Below are 15,501 nucleotides of genomic sequence, written 5' to 3' on the forward strand. Positions count from 1 at the left end.
TAGATCACGTGTCAATAATTTCCATTGGACCACAACTCCCATGAGCACGCATGTAGTTGAATGCTCATTCAAAAACTTTATTGAATTGTAATACCAGTTACTGAACCATACTGTACTCTCTTGTAGCCTACACATTTTATTGTCAAATTCTAGCCAAATACTGTAACATCTACATTTTTTGGGATATGTTGATTTTCAGAACTGTTTTTTTAAAATAAATTATAATAAATTATAATAAATTAAAAAATATTTTAACATCAATATGAATGTGATGTAGAAGTCAATCTATAAAATCTATTGAAATTGAAAACGTTCTTCAACAACTGTCAATTTGAATATTGAGAACCCATAGCTGAATAAAAAAAATGATGTATCCAAATATTAAACAAATATAAATAATTAAAACATTGTTGAACAATAACAAGTGCAATTTCAACATAACCAACATAATTCAGAATCAAACAATTCACATACAACAGACAAACCCTCTTCACCAACAATAACAGTTTTCATCCACATGACTAAGTCGCTTTGGATATAAGCAGTTGCTAAATGGCATATACTCATTTAAATGTTTGATAAGAAATCTTGAAAGATCTTCCTGTAAAAAAAACATCTGTGCTTCTGTTGCTTTACTTCCCAGTTGATTTATTTTTCCTGCAAAGAAAAATAATTCATTACACTCAATGAACCCTCCTTATCTTCTAATTTAATCATGTCTGTGTCTAATCCTTTATTTATCTATGTGTTGTACTATTGTGTTATCAAGTAGGTTAAATATGACAAGATTTGCCTACAAAATGTACCTGGATAGAGGTAGAAATTGGAGCTTTCTCTTCACAGGTTTCTCAAACTTGGTCTTCTGAAAAAGAGCCCAGAAAGAATCGATTGTTAACAAACTAAGCCAACAAACCCCAATTCATCACAAACCTATTCCAGACAGATTGGAACACACTGTAAAGCCCATTGCACACTGCCCATTACAATGCCTAATAAACTCCAACAAAAACATAGGGGTACACCCAGTACTTAATTTGTAAATAGGGAGGTGCCGGAAAAAAATGTGAGCGGGAGAGAGGGGTGCCCTGGGGAGCTCTGAGGTACTGGAACACATAAGAAAAAATAATTACCTTAATAATAAAGCATTGCATGCATATCATCGCATTTGCGTAGTGGCATAGAGCAGGAGAGTAGAGGCACTTACACATTGGGAATATTTTAGTTCTGTGAGAGATACAGGTGTTCTACTCACACAGCCATGGCTACGCATTGGTCTCAAACATAGGTTACAATGTTACGCAAACCATAAGTCAGGGCTGGCCCAACCCGAATCAACTCTTAGAATATCAGGCCCAGGCTGAAAATCTACATTTTCTCATTACGTTTTTTTGGGTGGGTTGGGGCAGGACAATAAACGAAGAGGTAACTCATATAACTCATCTTTGATCTCTTTCATTTGAATTTTTACATTGTAAAAAGTGACAATTATGTTTCATGCCATGAGAGGTACCGGATCCGGCCAAACAGCTCCCAGAACAAAACAGTCTAAAACAGGGAGGTGCCGGCTCAAATTAAGCACTAGGCACACCTATCCATCTCTGTTTTTAGTTGGTGTTTGATTGGCATTGTATGGGCAGTGTGCAACGTGCTTAACTGTCCCCGTACGTCACTGTACCTTTGGCTGATTTACAGCAACAGCTTTACACATCCATCTGAACCTCTTGCTCCTTTCCTCTGTGTTCAATGCTATGTAAGGGCTGAGGGTGATACCAGGGTCAATGGCGCTGGACAGAGACCTGGAGAAAGGCAGAGTAGGGGAGGAAACATCAGTGCATGTTTATGTAGACAGACTGATCTACACATCACCTTGCATTATAAATGACTACTCATTATGGTCGCATTCCCGTGCTCAGACGTTGCATGCATCAACCAATGGTTGCGTGCCACGTCATCGACTGTGCCGTCATACACCAGATAGCTATAACATGTGGTTCACGTGCTGTAAAATACCTATCCAGGCATTGTAAGATCTGGCATGCGTCAGCTAAGCCTGGACAGAGGAACACGCCCTATAATTTGGGGTCGGCAATCAGCGACTGAGCAAAATTGATGTCGAACAGACTCCTATCCTCACTCTGCTTATGCACTAGACATTATGAACATCATGATAACCATGAAGCCAGTACGATCATATCACTCTCAACAGTAGAGAAATGTAAATGGTGTGGCCGGCTGGCCGCAGACCAGACTTTTACATGCTGTTACCAGAGGAAAATGTTGAGAGATCAAGGAGAGAGAAGCCTTTGAGTTACTCATTCATGTATCCAAGTCAGTCTGTCTGTCTAATATAATGTATTGTGGACCAAGGTACTGCTGATCCCCTCACTGCTGAGTAATTCTGATTTGGTAATATGATGAGAAGAGAGGTCGGAGGACACTAAGGCTTTTAACATGAGCTAAATTAGTCATATACAGGGATAATATAGCATGAGTTAGACAGTTGGTTTAACAGAAATGCACATTTCTCCAGTGGCAAGTGTCCTTCTGAAGAGTAGCAGCTGATAAGAACACCTTGAAGAGCTGTAATGTATGTATGGCCCATCTTTGTTGAGGAATATCAAGGTGTTTATAATATTGTTGAGGATACATTTTAATTGAATTAGATAAGAGATGCACCACTATTGATGAAATTCACTCTTTATTACACAGTTGCACTTTAAAAGATAGTCAAAGTTCTTCCTTTGACAGGGAAAGGGGAGAAAAGTTAAATTTTTGCTAAATACTTATGAAAACTGGCGATGCACAGCATGTTCAGTACAATATTTTTTCCCCTCCTTTTTTCCATAAACAAAAATAAATAATATTTTCACATAACAAAATTCAAGAAAACTACTAGAACATCAAACAAAAATCAACCAAATGGCAAGTCAAGAAATACAAAGAGCGTTGATGATTTGTGTGCTGTTGACAGTTTGTCAGAGGGAAATCAACCATTGATATGGGCAATGTGCCTATGATTGTAGAGGAAAATCTCTTCATGATTAAAAAGTATTTGTATATTTTCAGCGACAGAACAGAGCAAATATACAAAAACCACATGTAAAAACAGCATTTGTGACTGGGGTTAGTTGCTTTTGCTATTTTAACCACTGCTGACAGAACCCTTAAAAGAGAACAAACAAATATATGCCTACTTTATGACAAGGTTTAAACTGGCTTGTCATGAGAATACAATATGATACTTTTTTTGTTTAAAATGTGTTAATGCCACACAAAAAAAAGAGGAAGACTATATTAGAATGCAAAGGGAAGATTTTGGCCGATGGACAAATTACAAGGAGGGCATGGGAACAAACACACACACACAAATATTAGTTGAATACAGTCTGACGTATTTGCATGATAAAAATAAGTCCCTTCAGTCACTCATCCATGGAGCAACAAAACCCTAACTCACTGCTCCCTGTAAAATGATGTCTTCAATTGTTCATTTTGACCCAATATTTTATTGTACCAATTATTCATATAGTATATTTGGGTGGTTAGGCCTATATCTTTGGCCTGATAACTTTGAGGGCTTCGATAGGATTTTCATATGTTGTATCTTTACAAAAACAGTCAGTGAAACATTGGTGAGACAAAAATAACCATCTTATTTCCTGTAAGAAACAACCAGACACACAGCTGTGCATTGGGTGGTACTAACATTCATGCACTCTGCTTGTTGTTTCAGGGCAGTGGCTGATATTGCTTAAGGGTTTCAATGATAAGAATTTAAAATAATAATAATCTAAGAGCACAAATTAAAAAAGGAACATTTTAGTCTTAAATTCTCAATGACATTGCGTTATAGTATTTAAATAGATGTATAAAATGTACAAACATATAAAAAAAGGCTTTGTGTGTGTATTAACAACAAACAATCCATTGGAACCTACGAACTAACAAATGTACTTGAATTGACATCCACCAGGAAGGAGGGCACACTCAATAGGCTAACTAATATTTTAAAAAAGGTTATGTGATGCTGCTATGTGACCTAACAAACAAGGAAAAAGCCTGCACTTACAAAGTGTGAAAGCCCTGCTGCTCTGGGCTCGTCCTCTCATCTGACTCGCTGACGTCGGTCTCATCTACACACTCCTCTCCTCGTCTTCCTATCTGCTCTGTCTTCCTGCACTCCCTTTCTCTCTCACTCTCTCCTGCTGGCAAGTCTCTCCTCCTTTCCTCCTTTCCCTCACTCACTTTCACCTCCCTGCTTCTGACCTGAACGTGGTTGGTCTCGTTCATGAACAGTTCAACAAACATCGTCTTGTCCTTGGCCACGTGTACCACGCTGCTCTCCGACAGCCCCGGGGTCAGGGTTGGGGATTGACCCCAGCGGCTGCCTGACCCATGACTCTGAAGGAAGTACCTCCCTGATGGTCCTGTCTCCGTAGGTCTCCTGGTCAGGCTGGGGAACGGGGAGCTGAAGACGGCAGCCGACGTAGATGTAGTCTCTGAGGATGAGGGGCGGTGGAATGGAACCAGTGGTGATCTGATGCTGCTCCCAGTCCGTACAGTAGCAGGACGGGTGGAGACAGGTGTATCCGGTGCAGGCTCAATATTCCTCCTACTCGGATAGATACTGGCTGGTACTACACACTGATATGCTGGAGTGGTGGCTGTCTTCTCACCGAAACTAGGTGAGCTGTACTGGAATGGGTTCCTGTTATGGATCTTCTCTTTTGTCTCAGTGGTGGGGATCACTTGGCTCTTACGCCACTGCTCCGAGTCAGTCCTGGGCAAGGGGTAGCTGGTGCTGGGAAATGACCTGTAGCTGTAACCCCTTGCCATCTCAGAGTTGGCACTCTGGTGGGTATCACCGCTTCCTGAATCTGAACTAGAGCTCCTCCTCTTCTCTGATCTGGCAGACCCAGAAACAGTGCCATTGGCAGGCTCCAGCGCTGGAGGATAGGAGCTGGGGGTGAGGGCTGAGAGGAGGCACGACCCCCTGGCTGTTTCTGGGGTGTGGTTTCCTGGCACAGGCTGGATAGGGGGTGTGTTTGGAAAGATTCCTCTGTCCAGAACTCCTCTCTGCTCACAACTGCTCTGACGAGGCAGGTCAGGGAATTGAGTAATGTCTATCCTTGGAATTTCAGCCAGCAGATTTTCCAATTTGATGCATTTCTCCGTGAGAGGGACTGTAGTTTTGCCCTTGCCATTCCCGATCTCCTCTCTATCATCTGTTTTCACTGTGGTAGTAGAAACCTTGGCCTTTTCTGCCAGGAACTTTCTGATCTCCTGTTCGATGCTGTCGTCGCTGTCCACTGAACTGCTCTCTTCCTTGATCTGAACAACAACTGGGTTAGTCTCTCTTGACAGGCCTTCTACATCCCTGTTCCCTTGAGATCGGTCCATCTCATCTGTCTGGTTGAGGGGCTCTTTCTTTTCATTGCTCTGTGGATACTGTGACACATTCTTACTAAATATGCCTTTTTCTCTGTTGTTGTTACTACTCTGGGCAGTAGTAGTAGTGACTTTAAGGCTAGTTTTCAAAAGGCTGGTAGTCTTGGGCACATGGTCCATACCCAGCTTCTTTAACTCTGATGTTTTTCTAGACAGCGGCTCCTCATCCTCAAGGCCCTTCCTTGACTTCAACTTCATATCTCTAGTCTTCTTTTTCAACTTCTTCTTAGTCTTGAGCAAGTCTTTTATTGCAGTGTCCAGGTCTTCGTCACTGTCCAGTGAGCTACTCTTGTCTCCACTCTTAGGTTCCCCCCTCCTCTCTGAGGCCCTCACTGATTTCAGTGGGGCTTTTTTCAGGGTGGAAACAGATGACCTTGACCTTTGGTCATGCTTGGTCAAATGCTTTGGGAGTGCCTCTTCTTTCATTTTGAGATCACTCTCTCCTTCCTTGGAACTCCTCCTGCTGCCACCTTCCTCTTTGCGCTTTCTTTTCTGCGTCACAGACAGCCTCAGTGTTTTCTTCTGGGCCGGACTCAGTTTGGTGTTTTTCTCTGGTTCTGTTATTGTGTTGTTTCCACCTGGACTTGTAGTACCAACATCTGAGCCGGGCCCAGATGACAGTTTGTGCATTTGGGCTTTCTTCTCAAGAAACTTCCGGATTTCCTGTTCGATCCCATCCTCACTATCAATGGAGCTCTCATTATCACTTGTATTACTATCATCATCACCATGGCAGTTTGTGGAGATGATAAGAGAAGTGGTGGCGGTGGACTCCGTGGAGCTACTGTTAATATTGATATGGCCTGCTAATGCTACGTTAGGGTTAAAGGCCCCTGGCATTTTAATGACAGCTTTAGAAATGTCCAGGATGGCCTCAGCACACATCAGCTCAGCTGTGGTGGTGGTGTTCACCTTCAGAGTGGCTGGGCATGGGGTGGTGTGCTGCTCTTGCTCCCTCTCTCGCAGCGGCTCCACTTTAGTCGACAAGAGGAGGCCATTCCCTTTGGGGCTGCTAACTGCTAATCTCTTCTTGATAAGAGAGAGTGAGGAACCAGGAGTTTGAGAATGTAGAGATGATTTTAAATCCCTAGTCTCAGGTTTCTTCTTTTTAGACCGTTTGTGTTTTTTCATGGCCGCTGCCTGAGTGCTTGTGCTCTCTGGACAGTGCAGGGGAGCCCCTGCTTTACCCACTTGCTTTTGTTTGGGTAGAAATAGAGAGAGCTTCGGTACACCCTTCTCTTTCTGCTTCTCCAGCTGGTAGTGGCGGATGGCCTCCTCTATTCCGTCATCACTGCTGCTGGAGTCTGACTCCTCTTTGAGGACGAGAAGGGGTTTGGAGGACTGTCTGCCTCCATGTCTCTCTTTCTTCTTCTCATGCTGGTAGCGTTGAATAGCCTCCTCAATGCCGTCATCACTACTGCTGCTGCTGTCACTGTCAGACAAGTGTTCCTCCAACTTCACTGCTTTCAGTACAGGACTCTTCTGTTTGTCAGAGAGAGGGTTGGAATTAGAGGGGCCTCTCTTCTGTTGCAAAGAAGATAGTTTTTTTACCACCGCTGCATTGCTTATTGTGTCCAGTTTCTTAAAGGGATTCTCTTTGCAGGTGGGTATCTTACTTTTCAAACATTTCTTCATGGGTAGTGCTGTGTTGTGTGTCTCTGTTTTGACACTTCTCGGAACCTGGTTGCTGGCAGTTAAAACCTTATTGCTGTCGGAATGTTGTTTAGTAGGTTCTGGAAAGGTTGGAGCAGCCTCCCTCCGGGGAATCTTGGGTGGCTGTAAAATATTAGTGGCTGGTTCTGGCTCAGCCTTGCGTTTGTGGTCATCCTTTTCCTTCAGGTACTCCTGAATGGCCTCCTCGATGCCTCTATCTACAGAGTCATCGCCGTCAGAACTCTCCAAATCAACATTATAGGAAACTTCTGGCAGTGCCAGCAAGTTATCAGTGTGAGTGAGAGGAAGAGGGCCTCTGAATTTGGGCTTGGGTTCGATAACCACAGGAGGCACCCTCCGGACCTTGAAGCCTTGGCCCTGGGAGCCCCGGGCTCCAGCCTCCTGTACCGGTTGCCCTGATAGCACTTGGTTCCCTTCTGTCTCGTCGCCCATGTTGAGTGAGGACTGGGTGCTCCTTAGGCTCTCTATGATCATCTGGACCTTCTCTGAGATGGGTGTTCCAGTGGTGGACAAGTCGCTGTCAGAGTCATTGAAGCACAGTGGCAGACCGCTAAAGCCTCTGGGCAGACCACCGCACGATGACCTCCATTCTGTGTGCAAAGCCGCGACTGGAGGCAAGTTCAAGTACATTCTAGTGTGGTGCTGGGGTGGGTGGGGGGGCTGGAGCATGGGATCACAGCTGCCTCAGACCACACTCACATCTTTACATCTGAAACAAAAAAGGAAACAAGAGTCAAAATACAGCTTTTGTATTCATATCATACTAAAATACATTCTTTTTTATTATTATTGTTCAGATTTTCACTGTAGGCTATAGGCACAAAGGATGAGGGGGCACAAAGTATGTGAGGGGGTGGTCTGGAGGGGAGCTAAACCCCTGTCCATAAGTTGGAGAATTTTGCATTTTTCAAACACCTGAAACAGCCCATGTGCCCCCTATGGGCACAATGCCTCATATTGGTCTTGTATTTCTGATTATGCACCTAGAAAGGAATAGAAAACCTTTGAAAAGTACATCACATTACTGCTGAAATGGTCCTTTACTGAGTATCATGATAATTACAATGCTTTAATTTAACCTCTATTTATACAGGGAATCCCAATTGAGACCAGGGTATAGGTACAGGGTATAGCTACAGCAATGCACTAAGGGCATTGGCCTAAATTGGTAAAAAGACAATCTGCCAGAATATGAACGTTTTATTAATTTAACACTCAACTAAATTAGGGTATTCTACAAATAGACTACGTCATGCACGAATACACTGCATCAAACTAGCAGGTGTAAGGGGCGGTCATGTGTAGCGCGATACTCAAACCCGCCATTCTGTTTCAACCAAGTAGAGTGATAAACAACGTCGCCGACATCCCAGGCTGCAGTAGCCAGATGCGAAAGAAGGGAGGGCTGTAAACCCAGAGAAGACCAAGCCTAGGCTACTGTTTAATTAAATAATATACCACAAAAACTCAGATATCGTTTGGTCACGAATACAACGTGGACAGATGAGTCAATGTAACTTACTGTATATCCAGTTAAAAGACGACAATCCATGTCCAAATGTGATTTGCCGTCATCATACTTAACAGCCGAGAACGACTTTTAACACTGAATCCAAAAATAATTTGTTACCATCCATACAAACATTTAACTTTACCTGTGGTAACAGGTAACATCGTCTGCATATGGCTATAGCTGATAAATAGGGACGTTTACTTTCCAACAAAATCGTATGTTGAGGACATTGTCTCCGAACCTCAATGCCTTGGTTGTCGCAACGTCACCCCCGGCAGGCCCGTATCCCTCTAGCGGCTCGGGCTGCACTATTGCCCGGTGTGTATCACTAGGAGACACCGCAGAGCAACCATGTTCCTCCACTACCTGGCCACTGCTCCATCAAACCCTCTCTTTACGTTATCATATTCTCAAAGGACACCGGTAATTCGACAACATTTTTCTCACTAATAACGATATTAATAGAAAGGTATAAAACAGGCGGAATAGGGGATATCCCACTGAACGTATTCGGTGTATTGAGAAATAAGATACTGGCGGGCCTGCTGTAGAACAGGAATTTTTCTGCGAAGAAAACATTTGTATTGTGCACCTCGACAACCTCTAAATATTAACACACACGGCACATCTACTTAGTTCAATTTACCTGGTTATGGTTGAATTACTCGTAGGGCCTACACGTTAATTTAATTTCCCTGGTAATTCTTCAGCTTTTAGCATCCACACACAGAACAGACACGCGCAGACAGTGCACGATGTCGAGCACCCCTTCGTCTCCACCTCCGCTTGACAGGAAACGCGGTATTAAATTGCATTGAATTCTGTCAGGCCGAAATTAGCGTTTGAATCAGGAAAGTTTTCTCTCACGACCTCTACATGCCAGAATGTTGAATAAAATTACATTTTGGCGTACTTTACCAGTTGTCCGTGCGACACATTGGCCATCTTCTTTAAAGGAACAGTAAAATAACATATAGACTATCTCTCAAAGTTGACCACCACTGACTTTCAGTAAGGACTATGTTAGCTTTATGTAACAGCTCCTCCTGATGTTAACCTCCTCCTGTATTACGTTAACTTTGTGTAACAGCTCCTCCTGATGTTAACCTCCTCCTTTTACTAACCTACAAACCATTTTATATGATTAAAATATTATTGATATGGACAGCCAGGCATATTAGAAATCAGGCCTAATTATTTTAAAGTAGCCTATGATGTTAGAAATAATATGACACAAATGTCTTTACATATTACGAAATATTGTGGCCTAATGACATTTTGCAATAATTAGACCTTCTTAAATGAGTTACAAGTAAATAATCATAATAGTATTATAAGTTGATGGCACTTTTATTCCAACAAATATGTTTAATACAAAGCTACAGGTCCAGACAATGCAGTTACAAATATACATGTAGTGCAGCTCAAATTATTAATAGTAGCCTTATAGAAAGTAATTGGAATTCACTTAAAAACAGACACACAAATTAATTGTCTACTATGTTCCATGCATTTACTGTAGGTTGGTGAACGTGACAGTAGCAATATAAATACTATACATAAAGTGAGCTATACTACATATGCTGTATCTGTAGTTGTTTCAAATACCACAAGATGATGCTGTATGCAAGCACAAACCATCTCTTATTTTCTTCTCTCTCATTTCCTAACCTCTCTCCCTCTTCATCTCTCACCCTCTTTCCCCTCTCATCATCTATTTCTCTCTTTCTCTTTCCCTCAGGTGCAGTTACACCCCAGGTTCAAAATACTGATACTTTTTGTCTCAATTTCTTCAACTTGGATTGGTGTAGGCATGGGCTAGAGGAAGTTTCCCATGCCAGTCATTTCCTTTCAAGGGAAGTGAACAAGTGCAAACTTCAGGGGAAAATAGATATTATGGGGATAGAAGGAGTTATGGGGACACAACCCCTCTCTCCCTCTGTCCCCTTCCTCCCTCCATCTTTATTATGATTCACTCAAACAGTCTTCTATCACAGTGATTCTCAGTGGAGTCAGTTCATTTCTCTCTTCCTCTCTAATTAATTAAAAAAAACATTAAACAGGTTCCCATATCCCAGACTGTAGCTTTAAGATATTTTAAGCCTGTGTGTGAGATAATATCTGTGTCCAAAATGGCACCCTATTCCCTACAAAGTGCACTACCTAGCCCTCTGATCAAGTAGTGCACTTTGTAGGGAATAGGGTGCCATTTGGGGCATAGACACCATCTCACACACAGGCTTAAAATATCTTAAAGCTACAGTCTGGGTTATGGGAATCTGTTTAATGGTCTTTTAAATTATTCAATAATATAACATGCCTCATGACTCATGAGCTTAGCACTGCCCTTGGATCTAGAGTACTGTCTATGAATTTGAGAGGGGTCTCATTTCCCCCTGAGCCCCTTCCCTTAGATGAATACCAAAACAAATGGAGGGGCTGCCATTTGGTTGAAACATGAATCCCAGATTGCAGCTCTATTGACAACATCCTATCACAGTAGTGAGTGCCTGTGTCCCAAATGCAACCCTATTCCCTGGGTCTTTCCACGAAATTAGTGTATTTTGCGTCTCTTTGATATTTAAGTAGAAATTGTACAATAATATTGCATTTTGAAGCCTGTTATGAAGTGCCTTTTAATACAGACCACGTAGATAATTCAACAAATCAGATTTTGAATATGAAAAAAAGCTTTCTAAAATACCAAATTTCAGCATTTTGACATGTCCCTACGATCAACCTTGTGTCATTTCTAGAAAGATTTTAACAAATTGAATCCCAACATTTCTCAAAGTTTCACCATCATTGTAAAGACCTAGTTATTTTATTGCTTTGACAAAGTCTTTTCTGAAAATTAGTATTTATTTAATGTGATTAGTGGTTAATTTACATCTGTCCCTCATTTTAAGGTCAACCCTGTTATGTGAACATATCTCTCATTTAATATGGTGAAACTATTCCTTTTAAAATATATATATTTTTAAAGAAACATTGAACATCTAACTGAACAAACATATAAACTCAACATGCAACAATTTCAAAAATGTTACTGAGTTACAGCTCATATAAGAAAATAAGTCAATTGAAATAAATAAATTAGTCCCTAATCTATGGACTTCACATGACTGGGAATACAGATATGCATCTGTTGGTCACATATACCTTAAAAAAAAGGTAGGGGCATGGATCAGAAAACCAGTCACTATCTGGTGGGACCACTATTTTCCTCATACAGCACAAAGTATCTCCTTTGTGTAGAGTTGATCAGGCTGTTGATTGTGGCATGTGAAATGTTGTCCCACTCCTCTTCAATGGCTGTGTGAAGTTGCTGGTTATCGTCGATCGAGAGCATCCCAAACATGCTCAATAGGTGACATGACTGGTGAGTATGCAGGCTATGGAAGAACTGGGACATTTTCAGCTTGTGTACAGAACCTTGTGTACAGATACAGGAATTGTGTACAGATCCATGGGGCCCGTGCATTATCATGCTAAAATATGAGGTGATGGCGGCGGATGAATGGCATGACAATGGGCCTCAGGATCTCCTCATGGTATCTCTGTGCATTCAAATTGCCATCAATAAAATGCAATTGTGTTCATTGTTCGTAGCTTATGCCTGCCCATACCGTAACCCCACCCCAACCATGGGGCACTCTGTTCACAACGTTGACATCAGTTAACTGCTTGCCCACACAATGCCATACACACTGTCTGCCATCTGCCCAGTACAGTTGAAACCGGGATCCATCCATGAAGATCACGCTTTTCCAGCATGATTGGGAGTCCCATAGGGCGGTGCACAATTGGCCCAGCGACGTCTGGGTTAGGGTTTAGCCGTGGTAGGTCGTCATTGTAAGCAAGAATTTGTTCTTAACTGACTTGCCTAGTTGAATAAAGGTTAAATAAAATTTTAAAAGTTGCACTGTCAGCACATGCAGTCATGACAAACTTCTCAATGTCTCTCACTGCACCAACCCCCCCCCCCCCCCCTCTTTATATTTCCCCTAACTATGTGTGTGAACTCCATCCCCATACACTGAGGTTCAGGAGAATGAGCCTTAGTGTTAGAATACCCATTTGTTATTGAGGGCTGCATCAATACAATGTGAGGTAGGCCGTCACATTGGATGTAGCAGTGAGGAGGCAGAGAAGGATATAAAAATGTAAAAAACATCTACTGTTTTTAGCAAAAGTGGGGAATAAATAGGCACCAAAAGTAGGATACTTACAATATTTACAAATTAATAAACAGGACAAAGAGCAACATAAGTAAAAGCAATGACCTAACCTTAATAATTAACTTGACCTATAATGCATTTCACCATGGGATATCCCATTAGACATGAATGAGCAATTAACATCATAAAGAGCATGACTGGCACATATTCAGGCAATAAACATTTTACCGATAGCACACACTTTCATCAAGGTGCTAAACAATGCCTTAAAGAGCGACTGCCCCTAAAAACCAACTCATCCCTTTTGAAACTAGCTATGTGGTATCGATACGAGTAAGAAACATTTTTTCTAGTGTTAAGATTGACTACAAAGTAGGATCATTTTGCTCATAAAGTCGGTCTCATCTAAAACGGAGTTTGGAACCTCGGTTTGTCACAACGAGTAAATGAAGGTTAGATTTGGATTACAATTATGTCAACAAATCGTGCCCCCTTTTGCCAAGCTCCACATGGAAATCACCCCTCTGCCCACTTTGCTTCACTTCATTTAATGGGGTTCCATTGTTTCATCGCTCCAAACACGTTCAAAGGATCATTACTTTTGTAGACTTTACCCTTTGCCAAAGTTTCAAACAATTGCATTGTTTAGGAATGCAAGGGTTAGGACGAATTTAGTTATTACAGACGCACACTTCATAGAGTACGCTTTTCTAACGGAAATATGCAAATACATGCTAGAACGTGCCAACAAGATCTCGCTAGCTCGTGCTTAGCTCTGCCCACCTCCTTGTTAGTTCTGCCCACTATGATTCATTTGCTCCAAACGAAAGGATGTGGTCTATGTTGGGTTAGTTATAAAAATATTAGCATTTCTAGCTATTTTTTACAAACTTTGCTTGTAACAGTAATGGCAACATTGCCTTCTCCCAAGGTTAATTTGACTACATCATAATATGGCAAAGTTGTTTCGTATGAATTATTTGCTTAAATATTGGATGCAGCTATGGTGGTACTAGCTAACTCATGTCTGACTACAACAGTCTACTAACTAGCAAAAACAAACTCAAACCAACCCAGGGCCATAGCAAAACATGTCATAGTTATTTATTTATTTTTATTTCACCTTTATTTAACCAGGTAGGCCAGTTGAGAACAAGTTCTCATTTACAACTGCGACCTGGCCAAGATAAAGCAAAGCAGCGCGACAAAAAACAACAACACAGAGTTACACGTGGGATGAACAAAAGTACAGTCAATAACACAATTGAAAAATCTATATACAGTGTGTGCAAGGAGGTGAGGCAATAAATAGGCCATAGTAGCGATGTTAATACAATTTAGTAAATTAACACTGGAGTGATAGATATGCAGATGATGATGTGCAAGTAGAAATACTGGTGTGCAAAAGAGCAAAAAAAAGTAAATAAAACATGGGGATGAGGTAGGTAGTTGGATGGGCTATTTACAGATGGGCTGTGTACAGCTGCAGCGATCAGTAAGCTGCTCTGACAGCTGACGCTTAAAGTTAGTGAGGGAGAAATAAGTCTCCAACTTCAGCGATTTTTGCAATTCGTTCCAGTCATTGGCAGCAGAGAACTGGAAGGAAAGGCGGCCAAAGGAGCTGTTGGCTTTGGGGATGACCAGTGAGATATACCTGCTGGAGCGCTTGCTACAGGTGGGTGTTGTTATCGTGACCAGTGAGCTGAGATAAGGCGGAGCTTTACCTAGCAAAGACTTATAGATGACCTGGAGTCAGTGGGTCTGGCGACGAATATGTAGCGAGGGCCAGCCGACGAGAGCATACAGGTCGCAGTGGTGGGTGGTATATGGGGCTTTGGTGACAAAACGGATGGCACTGTGACAGACTGCATCCAGTTTGCTGAGTAGAGTGTTGGAGGCTATTTTGTAAATGACATCGCCAAAGTCGAGGATCGGAAGGATAGTCAGTTTTACGAGGGTATGTTTGGCAGCGTGAGTGAAGGAGGCTTTGTTGCGAAATAGGAAGCCGATTCTATATTTCATTTTGGATTGGAGATGCTTAAAACTTCTTATGGATAGGGGGCAGCCTTTTCACGTTTGGATGAAAAGCGTGCCCAGAGTAAACGGTCTGCTACTCAGTCCCACTTGCTAATATATGCATATTATTAGTAGATTTGGATAGAAAACACTCTGAAGTTTCTAAAACGGTTTGAATGATATCTGTGAGTATAACAGAACTCATATGGCAGGCAAAAACCGGAGAAAAAATCCAACCAGGAAGTGGGAAATCTGAGGTTGATCGTTTTTCAACTCATTCCCTATCGAATATACAGTGGGATATGGGTCATATTGCACTTCCTAAGGCTTCCAGTAGATGTCAATAGTCTTTAGAACCTTGTCTGATGCTTCTACTGTGAAGTGGGGCCGAATGAGAGGGGAATGAGTCAGAGGTCTGCCAGCAGCCATGAGCTGGTCACACGCATTCACATGAGAGGTAGCTCCCGTTCCATTTGCTTTTCTGAAGACAAAGGAATTCTCCGGTTGGAACATTATTGAAGATTTATGTTAAAAACATCCTAAAGATTGATTCTATACTTAGTTTGACATGTTTCTACAACCTGTAATATAACTTTTTGGACTTTTCGTCTGTACTTTCCTCTGGACTTGCACGTGCGTCGTGAGTTTGGATTTGTTAACCAAACGCGC

At 41.9% G+C, this 15,501-nt stretch overlaps 1 protein-coding gene across 2 annotated transcripts; it reads right to left on the reverse strand.

The window, feature by feature from the left end:
• Window positions 1–62: 62 nt before the first annotated feature.
• Window positions 63–9,647, reverse strand: LOC120025788 (protein phosphatase 1 regulatory subunit 26-like). Of its 2 annotated transcripts, none has more exons than XM_038970437.1 (5): window positions 9,554–9,647; window positions 4,070–7,831; window positions 1,676–1,796; window positions 807–862; window positions 63–657 (listed from the first exon to the last, which is right to left on the reverse strand). In XM_038970437.1, the coding sequence occupies exons 2-5, from the start codon at window positions 7,789–7,791 to the stop codon at window positions 633–635; spliced, it is 3,924 nt and encodes a 1,307-aa protein (XP_038826365.1). In that variant the 5' UTR covers window positions 7,792–7,831; window positions 9,554–9,647; the 3' UTR covers window positions 63–632. The 2 variants fall into 2 exon arrangements, with proteins under 2 accessions (XP_038826365.1, XP_038826364.1); XM_038970436.1 differs by lacking the exon at window positions 9,554–9,647 and adding an exon at window positions 9,282–9,545.
• Window positions 9,648–15,501: the final 5,854 nt, after the last annotated feature.

The sequence above is a fragment of the Salvelinus namaycush genome, chromosome 31 (assembly GCF_016432855.1).
Source record: "Salvelinus namaycush isolate Seneca chromosome 31, SaNama_1.0, whole genome shotgun sequence".
NCBI classification, from domain to species: Eukaryota; Metazoa; Chordata; class Actinopteri; order Salmoniformes; family Salmonidae; genus Salvelinus; species Salvelinus namaycush.